Here is a 12,919-nt window from a genome sequence, read left to right as displayed (position 1 = left end):
CTAGCAGTACAATTTACCCTAACATAAGGCAATTCATATTAAGCCTATGCACTTCCTAAGGGGATCTCCATTGGGCAGCCATTCTCTTATTAGCTCCAAATCCAATTGTCCTTGCTCACTTTGCCCTCCTTTGCCCTTTTCCCTCCTAGTGGAAAAGCATTATATCTACAAATCCAGTCCCAACAATCACGGCCTGTAAATGCTTGTTAAAATGTCTTTCCATTGTTGATCTTCTGGGTTGCTACTGCTTTGCCCACCTTGGGTGTCTTTCCACATGAACAAACTCATAATGAATAACAGTGAGAGCAAAAAAGGCACAGATTAAGAAGGGTTCTCTTATTTGCCTAATCAAGTAAGATGGCCCCAAAAAAGTATCCATAGTGAAAATACTCTTACAGAGATAAAAAGTACCAATATATTATATAAGGGGAAAAGTAAACTTACCATTTTCATCAAGATAGGTCAAAAGGATACAACTTGACTCAGTTCCTTCCACAGCATAATCTAGTGGTATGTTCTCATTGACATCCTGCAACAGCACATTGGCTCCAGCCTGGATATGGTAGGGGGAAAGAGAAATAGTTTAAAGTGACATTGAATTATTCTAAAAGAAATCAGTTTCATTTGAGATAGATAAATGTACTTGAGAAGTGAATCATCGAAAGCACTTTTTTTTGTTCTACACCAACTTTAAAAACTAAGTGGCTACTTACTTTGGAGAATCATAGATCTAGATCTGGAAGGAAACTCAGGGACCAGCTAGCCCAACCACATAATTTTTCAGGTGAGGAAACTGAAGCCCCAGATGGTTAAATGACCAATGTCAAAGAAGCCAGGTTTCAATAAGGGTCATCTAACTAATCTTTCCACTATCATCCAGAATAAAATAAAGGAAATAGAACTATATGACCTTGGGAAGATCATTGAACCTGTATGAGACTCAATTTCCTTATTGGTAAAATGAAGGATTTGGATTAGGTAAATTCTAAAGTCCCTTCCATTTCTAGAACAATGAATCTGTGAACTATTAGGACAATTACAAAGTAGTTGCGTTTCTCACCTATAAAATGGTGATATAAATTACCTCCCTCAATTTGTTGTTTTGAGGAAAAGTGGTTCTTAATCTTTAAAGTACTATATAAACATGAGGTATTATGGTTATTATTGTATCAGTTGATTATATAATTACTCATATCTTCTACAAATCCCTAATTCAATATCATCCTAGAAGTGACACTGGGTTCCTAAAGGTCTTTTAAGAAAATACAAGGATCTGTGGCAGGTCCTACAAGCTGAAATGATGTTTATATACCATTGAAGTGACCAATTATCCTTCTGAAGTCAACCTAAGTCAATTTATCTACAGAAGGCTGGCAATTTTTTGGGAGAAATCATAGATTTAGGGCTAGAAAGGACATTAAATATCAAATCCAATTAAATATTGAGTCCTTCATTTTACCAGATGAAGAAACTGAGGCTTAGAGAAGGGACTTGTCCAGGGGCATGAGCTAGTAAGGGTATGAACAAGGATTTAAACTCAGGTCTTCCTGACTCCAAGTCCAGCAATATAAGCACTATGACAACTAGTGCCTTATTATTTTGTTTACAGCAACTCATAAAATTGTCAAGTCACAGAGAGGTTATAATTTTCAAATACAAAGGGAAATCTTACACCAATGAAACAGCAGAAACAGAATAAGTAATTATAACATAATAATAACAATAACAATTATTATTATCATTATTGTTATACTTTGTTTACTGATGAATTTTACATTTCTTTGCAGGTAGCTCCTATACTCCAAAGTTTTCTCAATAATTTATCTGACCTGGTTTTTAAGCAGTACCATATTTACTTTGATTCCCTCCCCCAACAAAAAGAAAAGAAAGAAAGAAAGAAAAAGGGACTATATTCAGGCTTCTGCAGATGCCCGAATAATTTTTGCATTTTTTCACGTGTTCTATACCCCAAACCCTTCCTCCAATCTCCTCCTAATCCTTATAAACTTGTATATACACTAATTGGCAAAGTGTTATTTAGAATGTCCCAAATCCATTTTTTATTGTTGAATAAGACAATACTAATCAGCTTTCCCAGTCAGCTGAATACCTTTTCCTCTCTGTATAAAAACCTTTTTCTCCTCCATTAAAACAGTTACTTTAATGTTCAAATGTATGTCTCTATGTGGGGAAAAATATCTTTCACATATTCATTAATACTATTGTAGTCTTAGCATTTAGACTACTTCCTGACTTGACATTTTCTACTTTTCTATGTCATCAGGCTTCAAAAACTTCCATATCTGCTACCATAAACAAAATGCTTCCTTATTCAAAACTTTTAATACATTCACAAGAAATTTTTTTTAAAATAAGTTTTTACAGTTTTAGGCTCGAGATGAGCTATAATTTGGTGTCATCAAAACATAGACTCCTTATATTTTCTAACTATGGAAGGGCAGATCATCCATAGTCTTATAAGTTTGCACTTAGAAGAAATCTTCTTCCTAACTTCCTCCTTTTAAAGATTAGGAAACTGAGATACCACTGATTCCAAACCTAGACTTATTTTTCATTGTAATATTATGCTTTATAACATTCATGTATTAACAACTCTAACATGCTTAAAATGTCCCTGAAAACTTCCATTACTCTTTTTTTTTGTTTTAAAAATTTCATGTTTTTAACAACTAGAAAAAAATGAAAATGTCATACTCCTCTGTCCCCTAGTAATATTTGATAACTGTTTTTCCTCTTTCATTGCAGACTAGAGAAATATAATTTTCTACCATTTGACAATGATTCAATTGCTCAAAGAACTGATAAAGCAGAGAAGAGACCATGTGGCTTCATTAACTATTTCAATATAAATGGAGTGGAACCAGTATAAATACTCCACCCTGTATAAACAGATGAAGGGTAGTCAATTTTTTTCCCAATTCATGAGTATTTCAAGTGGATCAACATTTGTGCCAAAAAAGCTGGAGAAAAAAGACCAGTACATTTAATCAAAAGTCATGTTCTGTGAGACAAGACTAAAGAGAAATAGACAATATAACATCTTTTTTTTTTAAATTCAAAGCAACTTTAATAAAGCATATCTCTTATTCCCTAAGGGGTAGTAAGATTTTCTTAAGTAAAAAAACAAAACAAAACAAAACAAACAAAAAACCCCCTTCCATATGGAATGCAGATGCAGTATATATCATAGTAATTTCATTCCATTTATCAACTAAATCATAAGTAGAACTTGATCATATGAAATTGTAGACACAAAATTGAGAAGATAGTTATAATATCTTGAGTCTTCTATGACTAACTTTTCTGAATAGTCTTTCCATAGATGCCTAGGAGAAATCTATAAATATTACTACTTTTTCTATATTGATGTTTCAGTTTCCTCCCTCTTAAAAAAAGTGCAATAGATGACATTACTGGCAGGCTGACTTATTTTTTAATAGTATAAATTTCAAGAGCCAGTTGGTTTAGTTAACTTACAAGACATCTACACTATGCCAATTGTTTAATGAACAATTTACTTGAAATCTTATGAAGTCATTACAATAAACTATCAATTCTTGATAGATACATTTTTAAAAATGCCTCACCGTAGTTCTCCAGTCACCTAATAAAATAAGACTCTATATTTCCTACAATATTTTAGGACAAAGAAGAAAACTGTTACTTATATTAGCTGAAGCAGAATGATTGATTTTGGGGTTCATTTGTGACAACTTGAAGATCTGTTTAAACATAGCATTATCAGTTGTTGAGAGATCAATGGTTTGAGTTATTGAGTGTCAACATATACGCTATGTTTTACCAATGAAAACTCAAGGATGTTAATGCTTATAGACATAACTATATGCATATGCATTATTATCATGAGTGAAACCAAAGAAACACTCTACTATGCCCTCTGGATTGTTCTCCCTTCTGCCCTTAGAACATTTAAAGCTTCTGCAATCCTGTGGTTCAGAGAGGTACCATTTCATAGAATTGCTCAGTCTCTCATCCACAGTGCTAGGAGATGAAGTAGCCATTTTCTGCCACATGACTAACCCTTCCACTTGTATCCTTTCTTTTCTTATCATCTCTATGATCTTGTTACATGGACTATTTCTTCTTTTTCTCTCAACATAATATTTAAAATCCTTCAAAGGATCACTATGATGAAATCATTTTTTAAACTTTAAAATTATATGTAAACTTGTCTTATTACTATTATCTCAGTTTCTTTCAAGCAGTGAAGGAAAATGACAAAGTATAAATATAACAGAGAAAAGACATACATTATCATGGATTAATTTTCAGTCAGCAACAAGAAACTTTAGGGGTGAGAGAAATTATTATTAATAACCAATGATTTAGGGATATCCAGAGTTTTCCAGAGTATTTTTTCTAAAGTCTTAGTTTTAAAAAGTTCAGTCTTTTAAAGGACATTACTGATATAGAGACTGAGCTAACTTTCTTGTTCAGAACCCACACAAGTGGGTTTTTCTCAGGCTTGGGTAGGGCATACATTCTTTGAATAGATTACCCAAGGCTGGGGGTGGTCTGGATATAGAGATAAGTCTCTCTGCCCAAGGGTCACATGATGTTACTCTCAGCTCCTCATTGAATACCTACTCTTTGAAGGGTATATAAACTATAAGCTGCCACCATAATTGTCTTTGGCATAAGAGAGAGATTCGGTTAAGTAACCATCCTTTTACCCAGAACATGATGACCTTGTTAATAAAATGATTCAATTACCCAGAAACTATGCATCTTGTGCCTTTATAATCATCATGGAGGAAAGGCATAAAGTCAAATAAAGATTCATTTTGGCAGGTGCAGTGTTTTGCAAAGTATCTGTGCATGAAACATTGTTGGAAGGGCCCTGATAGCTAGGAGGAAACCAAAGAAATAGTTTTAAAAGTGGGAATTGCAGGTACTGTGGTAAGCTAATGTGGGAGTTGTTATGGAGAGGTGAAACTTCTAGTGTACAAAGGAATTTAAATTTTCCTCAGGAGACAGTGAAGAACCAATAATGATTGTTGAACAACAGAAAGGCATGACCAAATCTATAAGTAACAAATGTTAATCTGACAGCGAGATGATGGATGAATTGTCTGGGAGACCCAAAGCCCCTGGATTGTAGTGGCTTTTGCCTTCACAAGTAAAAAATGCTGAAAATGCCATAAGAATTAATATAATCCCATCACAAATCTCTAATTTTCTTCTCTAGGCTGCATTGCTAATTCATCCCCATAGAACATTCTCTACTATGCCACGGAGACTTATAAATACTGGAAATTCCCTTTCCAACTTCATTTGCTATCTCTGCTTCTCTCCTTGGAATTGGTATCCATCCTTGTGGTCTCTCTTGGTTGGCTCCTTCCAGCACCACACTTTTGCCAGCATCTTTATTTTAAGAAGGCTCAGGCAACTATGTCTTCATTCTTCTCTAGAATATACTGTTGACTTATCTCTACATGATTTTCTATGCCAATCCACTCCCTTCCTCCACCCCCCCACCCCATCTACCTATGTTGCTTGTTAGCTCCCTTTTATGTGTTCCCCCATTCAAATGTAAATTCCTTCATGGCAAGGGTTGTCTTTCTGTTATTTATTTATTCCCAGTACTTAGTAAATTGCCTAGAACATCATAAAGGTTTAACAAAAGCATGTTGATCTGTTTTTAACATTGTAGTATATCAGAAAATAGGTAACCTGTAAGATTTTTTAGTCACTATTTTAAAAGTGAAACTGATCAGTCACAAACAGCAGGATCAGTTTGATTAAACCTGAATCCAACCTACAATAACAGTGATAAATTCTCTAACTATTTCAAACCATGTCCTAAAATAAGCTTGTGTTTTTCATATGTGCACATGGAATATTGTGTTTTTTTAAAAAAACATATCTTTAAAAAAACCTTTTGACTTTATAGGCATTAGTTGCTCTGATGCAGTAGCTTATTTGTATAATGTTTCAGGTCTGCTAAGAAAATCAACTAGAAAATTCTCTTGAATCTTCCTGAAAATATTAATTATTGTTTTTGTGGTTATAAGACATACCTTCACTTCTTGTATATGAGGCAAGTCATAAAAACTACCTTTATGAAGATGTTTGTGCTGTTTGGGATTTTTTTTTCAAGTTAGATTTAAATCTAAGACACTAAAAACATCTAGTAGTGGAAATTATTTTATGATACAAGTTAAATGGTTTTATCAAACTTTATTACTGCATTGCATCCATCATAAATAAGATATACAAATGTTAAATAAATGATGCATGCAAAAAAAAGACTACAACTTTGTAGGAAAAGAATTAATTAATTTTGTGGAAATTGAGGTAAAAGCAACATGCCCTGTTTTTCCCAATTTTTAAATTTCTTATTTGAAGTTTTGAGTTCCAATTTCTATCCCCACCTCCTTCTTTCCCCTCACCACTCCTTCAAACAGTAACAATCAGATATAGGTTGATATAGATTATACATGTGTAATTATGTAAAACATTTCCATATTAGTCATTTTGTACAAGAAAACTCAAATAAAAGAAAAAAATGAAAGAAAGTGGAAAAATAACATGCTTCAGTCTGTATTGAATCAATATAATATCAGTTCTTTCTCTGAAGGTGGATAATATGCTTCACCCTTAGTTCTTTGGGATTGTCTTGAATCATTGCATTGCTGACAATATTTAAATCACTCATAGTTCTTCATCAAACAATATTACTGTGCTATTACTGTGTACAATGGTTCTCCTTGTTCTATTCACTTCACTATACTTCAGTTCATGTATGTCTTTCCAGGTTTTTCTGAAATCACACTGCTTGTCATTTCTTATAGAACAAAAATATTCCATTACAATCATTCCATTACAAACATCTTGTTTAGCCATTCTCCAATTGATGGGCATCCCTTTAATTTTCAATTCTTAACTACCACAAAAATTGCTGCTGTAAATATTTTTGTACAAATGGGTCCTCTTCATTTTTCAATGTCTTTGGGGTATAGACCTAGTAGTGGTATTGCTGGCTCAGAGCTATGGCTTTATAACACTTGGGACATAGTTCCAAATTGCCCTCCAAAATGGTTGGATCAGTTCACAACTTTACCAACAGTACCTTAATGTCCCAGTTTTCTCCCAACCCCTCTAACATACATTTTCTAACATTTTTCTTTTTTGTCATATTAGCCAATCTGATAGGTGTGAGGTGGTACCTCAGAGTTATTTTAATGTGCATTTCTCTAATCAATAGTGATTTAGAACATTTTTAATATTACTATAGATAGCTTTGATTTCTTTGTCTGAAAACTGTTCATATCACTTGATTGTTTATCAATTGGGGAATGACATATTTTTTTAAAAAATTTGACTCAGTTCCCTATATATTTGAGAAATGAAGCCTTTATCAGAGATACTTGTTGCAAAATTTCCCACAGTTTTCTGCTTTCTTTATAATTTTGGTTGCATTGGTTTTGTTCGTGCAAAAATCTTTAAATTTATATAATCAAAATTATCTATTTTACATTTTGTGATACTCTCTATATCTTCTATGATCCTAAATTCTTCCCTTATTCATAAATCTGATTTACAAATTTTTCCATGCTCTTTTAATTTGCTTATGGTATCACTCTCCGTGTGTAAATCATGTATCTATTTTTACCTTATCTTAGTACAGGGTGTGAGACGCTGGTCTATACCTACTTTCTGCAATATTGTTTTCTAGTTTGCCCAGCATTTTTTTTGGTCAAATAATGAGTTTTTGCTCCAAAAGCTTGGATCTTTGGGTTTATCATATACTAGATTACTATGCTCACTTACTATAATATAATTTGTACTTAATCTATTCCACTGATCCACTGCTCTATTTCTTAGCCAGTTCCAGATTGTTTTAATAATTACTGCTTTATAATACAATTTGTGATCTAGTATGCCTGGATTACTTTTGTTTGTTTGTTTTCCCTTGATGTCCTTGAGTTTTGTTCTTCCAGACAAATTTTATTATTTTTTTCTAGCTCTAAAAAATAATTTTTCATAGCTTGATTGGTATGGCACTGAATAAATTGATTTAGGTAGAATTGTCATTTTTATTATATTGGCTTGTACTACCCATAAGCAATTAATGTTTTTCTAATTGTTTAGATATGACTTTATTTGTGTGAAAAGTGTTTTATAGTTGTGTTCATGTAGTTCCTGGGTTTGTCTTGGCAGGTAGATTCCCACATATTTTATATTGTCTACAGTTATTTTAAATGGAATTTCTCTATCTCTTGCTACTGGACTTTGTTGGTAATATACAGAAATGCTGATGATTTATAAGGGTTTATTTTGTATCTTGCAACTTTGCTAAAGTTATTAATAATTTCAAGTAGTTTTTTAGTTGATTCTCTAGGATTTTCTAAGTAAAACATGATAGCTGCAAAGAGTGATAGTTTTGCTTCCTCATTGTTATTTTAATTCCTTTAATTTCTTTGTCTTCTCTTACTACTATTGCTAAAATTTCCAGTACAATATTGAATAATAGAGGTGATAATAAGTATCCTTGTTTTACCCCTGATTGTATTGGGAAGGCTTATAGCTTTTCCCCATTACATATAACACTTGCTGATGGTTTTAGGTAAATATTACTTATCATTTCAAGGTAAGCTCCATCTATTTCTATGCTTTCTTGTGTTTTTAATAGGAATGGGTCCTGTATTTTGTCAAAGAGTTTTCTGCATCTATTGAGATAATCATATGATTTCTGTTGGTTTTGTTATTGATATGGTCAGTTTTCTTGATAGTTTTCCTAATACCACACCAATCCTGCATTTGTGAATCCCATCTGGTCATAGTGTATGATCCTTATGATATATTGCTGTAATCTCTTTGGCAGGATTTTATTTAAATTATTTGCATCAACATTCATTAGGGAAATTGGTCTATAATTTTCTTTCTCTGTTTTGGCTCTCTTTGGCTTGGGTATGAGTATCATATTTGTGTTGTAAAAGGAATTTGGTAGGACTCTACCTATTTTTTCCAAATAGTTTATGTAGCATTGTGATTAATTGTTCTTTAAATGTTTGGTAGAATTTGCTTGTGAATCCATCTGGTCCTGAGGATTTTTTCTTAAGAAATTCGTTGATGGCTTGTTCAATTTATTTTTCTAAGATTGGATTATTTAAATATTTTATTTCTTTTGCTAATCTAGGTAATTTTTGTAGATATTCATCCATTTCATTCAGATTGTCAAATTTATTGGCATATAATTGGGCAAAATAGCTCCTAATTAATGCTTTAATTTCCTCTTCATTGGTGGTGAATTTGCCCCTTTAATTTTTGATGCTAGTAATTTGGTTTTCTTCTTTCCTTTTTTAAATCAAGTTAACCAATTGTTTATTTTATTGGGTTTTTTCATAAAACCAGCTTATAGTTTTACTTATTAGTTCAATAGTTTTCTTATTTACAGTTTTATTGATTTCTCCTTTGATTTTCAAGATTTCCAATTTGATGTTTAATTGGGGATTTTTAATTTCTTCTTTTTCTAGTTTTTTTTTTTAGGTTCATGACCAATTCATTGATCAGCTTTCTTTCTATTTTAGTAATGTAAGCAATTAGAGATATAAATTGTCCCCAAAATACCACTTTGTTGAATCCCATAAATTTTGGTATGTTATCTCATTGTTGCAATTTTCTTTAATGAAATTATTGATTGTTTCTATGACTTGTTCTTTGATCCACTTGTTTTTATAGGATTAGATTATTTAATTTCCAACTAATTTTTAATCTCCCTTTTCATTGTCCATTATTGAATGTATTTTTATTGCTTTATGATCTGGAAAAGGGTGCATTTACTATTTTTGCTTTTTTGCATTTGGTTGTGAGGTTTTTATGTTCTAAAACATGGTCAGTTTTTGTGTAGGTACCATGTACTGCTGAGAAAATATATATTCCTTTCTACTCCCATTCAATTTTCTCCAGATATTTATCATATCTAATTTTTCCAGAATTTTATTCACCTCCCTAAAGTCTTGTTTTTTTTTTTTTTGTTAGATTTATCTAGTTCTAAGAGGGGAAAGTTGAGATCCCCGACTACTGCAGTTTTATTATTTATTTCCTCTTGTGACTCATTCAACTTCTTCAAAAATTTACATGCTATACCATCTGATGCATATGTTTAGTATTAATATGACTTCATTGTCTATGGTGCACTTTCAGCAAGATACAGTTTCCTTCTTTATCTCTTTTAATTAGATCTTTTTTTTTTTTGCTTTTGCTTTATCTGAGGTCTGGATTGCTACCCTTGCTTTCTTTGCTTCAACTGAAGCATCATAGTTTCTACTCCAGTCCCTTATCTTTACCCTGTGTGTATCTCTCTGCTTCACATGTGTTTCTTGTAACTGTTTACAATACATATTGTAGGATTCTGGTTTTTAGTCCATTCTGCTATCTGCTTCCATTTTATGGATGAGTTTATCCCATTCACATTTATAGTTATGATAACTATTTCCCTTCATCTATTTTTGCTTATTTATTCCCCCTCTCTTACACCCCAGCCTTTCCTTCCTCACAAGTGTTTTATTTGTGATCAGTGCCTTCATCAATATACCCTCCATTTTATCAGTCCCTTCTCCTTCTATTTTCCCCATCCCTTTTTACTTCCTTCTAGGGTAAGATAAAATTTGCCCTGCTTTTGAAAATTTTGAAGAAATGTCGTTATGTTTGCTATCTTAGTTGTGCCTCTAGGTATGGCAGAAATAGCAGAAGCATTTTCCTAATTTAACATTTCCCACCTGATCACAACATTTCTAATGTTTTTCATTGCTAGTAGTTATGTGGGTAATCTTCCTGGGAAAATAAATTCCAGATTCGTAAAACCCTAGGATAAGATTAGCTATATATTGCCTTTTGTTAGTTTTTATGTATTATGGGCTAAAGAGTAAACCCTTCAGTTCAGAGCCAAGAAGATGAATCAATTGTATAATGATTACTTTTCATCAAGGAACTAAAATTAATCAATATTGTACATTCAAAATCAGTTGCAACTCCTCAACTTAGTCCCACAAGTGATGACTGAAAATCACTCATTAGCAGTATCCTATACTATCATTTAAATGGGGCAGGATTCCCTATTTCCAACATAGTTTAAATAACATTTCCAAGGTTTTGAAATGAACTCTCTATTGCTACCTCTGAAGGAGAATATTATTTACTTCTGAGTGAATTGAGCAAATATGTATAGATTTCATGAGAATTGCAAACATTTACAATCTAAATTGGTTATTATTGTAGCTAATCTTAATTTATAATTAGTTTGTATAGAAATAGATCTATCCTTCCATCCTCTTTCTGTGCTTCACCTTTCTGAAATTTATTGTCTATTCTCACCTCCATCTCCTCATTACTTACCACGATTTTCTAAGATCATCACCTCTCTTATGGTATCAATCCCCATCCTTCAAAATCTTGTTCCAATATTTGACCAGCACAACTTACACAGTCTCCTACCCTTGAGTCCTTTGGCCTCTTGTCCAATCACTGCTCATCTCTTTCCAAATTCCAACTCTTGAATACTCCCACTTCTTTTCTTCTTCTTACTTACTGCTGAATACTAATGGAGAAAGTCATACAATTGTGTTGATTGTTTATTATAAAAGTTTATATCCTTGTCTGCTGTATTCCACTTTTCCTACTATTCCTTGATTCAAATTTTCTCTAATCTCTTCAAGCCACCTATACTAACCTTATTCCTTCCTTCTCAGCAGAGGATTAATTCATGCTTCACTGAAAAAAAAATGCCTGCCATTTATATAGCACTTATATATTCCAATTACTGTGTTAAGTACTTTACAAATATTATGTCACTTGAAGTAATGTCACAACCTCCCTTTTCTACACAGTTTTACACTTCAAATTGCTTCTACAACATCATGCACCTTATCCTCACCTTTTCTTTTGCTCTAGGCTGAGAATAAGAAGCAGACCTCCTTGTTGAAGCCAATACCTCTATTTCTGCCCATGTTCTATCACTACTCTGCTCTTTCTCTTTCCCTCTGGAGCCTGCTTCTTGGATATAATCACCCCCATTCTCTCCTTAATGTTCAGTGTCTTGCCCTTTACTAGTTGCTTCTTTGAAAACATGCCCAGATCTCCCCTAATCTTAAACACAAAACCAAAATTCTTCTCTTAATCTTATGATGCCATAAGCCATACTTCTTTAACAGAAAAAAAGCTGACTATACAGTACTCTGGGTTCTACTTTCTTTCACCTCTCAGGCCTCAATGCTTTGAATTCTGGCTTCCTACTTCATCATTCAACTGAAATGGTTTTATACAAGATCAGTGAGGCTCTCTTAATTGCAAAACTTGATGATGATTTTTCCTCAGCTATCATTAATTTTGAGCTCTCTAAAGCATTTACCTCCATTGAGAACATTCTCATCCTAAATGAAAACCTCCCTAGGTATTCATGACACTGATCCTTTCTTTATTTTCTTCCTATTTATGTGGCCTCTCTTGTTTGTTTGTTTGTTTCTTTTGAAGGATAATCACTATTGTCCCACCTCCTGTGGGTTTGTTTACCCTGTAGTGCTATCTTGGAACCTATTCTCTCTCTTTATGACCTTATGGGTTCAATTATCTTTTCTAAGTAGCTGACTGCCAGAGCCATACACCCAGCCCTAGACCCTCCTGAACTCCAGTCCCACATCAGTAATTACCTATTGATCATTTTCAATTATACGTTCAGTAGGCATCTCAAAATCATTTTTCCCAATCAGCATTCATTATGTTTTCCCCAAAATCCTCTTCTTAACTTCCCTATTTCTTTTGACGGCACCACCATCCTTTTAGTCACCAAAATTCATCACCTCCAGATTACCTTCAACCCTTTCCTCTCCTTTACCCCTATATCCAAATCCATTGCCAAATCTTGTTGATTTTTCTT

The 12,919-nt window shown here is 33.0% G+C and overlaps 1 protein-coding gene across 1 annotated transcript in view; it reads right to left on the bottom strand.

Moving 5' to 3' along the window:
• Positions 1-12,919, bottom strand: part of LOC114046108 (unconventional myosin-XVI-like) — a 682,808-nt gene that overhangs the window by 502,892 nt on the left and 166,997 nt on the right. The window contains exon 5 of the mRNA XM_027866362.1: positions 445-553. Coding sequence (XP_027722163.1) covers positions 445-553 — 109 coding nt within the window. The remainder of the gene's footprint in view (positions 1-444; positions 554-12,919) is intronic.

This window comes from Vombatus ursinus, unplaced genomic scaffold (assembly GCF_900497805.2).
Source record: "Vombatus ursinus unplaced genomic scaffold, bare-nosed wombat genome assembly UNPS02014781.1, whole genome shotgun sequence".
In the NCBI taxonomy this organism is placed as follows: Eukaryota; Metazoa; Chordata; class Mammalia; order Diprotodontia; family Vombatidae; genus Vombatus; species Vombatus ursinus.
Note: the sequence above shows the minus strand (reverse complement) of the source record. Positions and strands in the feature narration are given on the sequence as shown.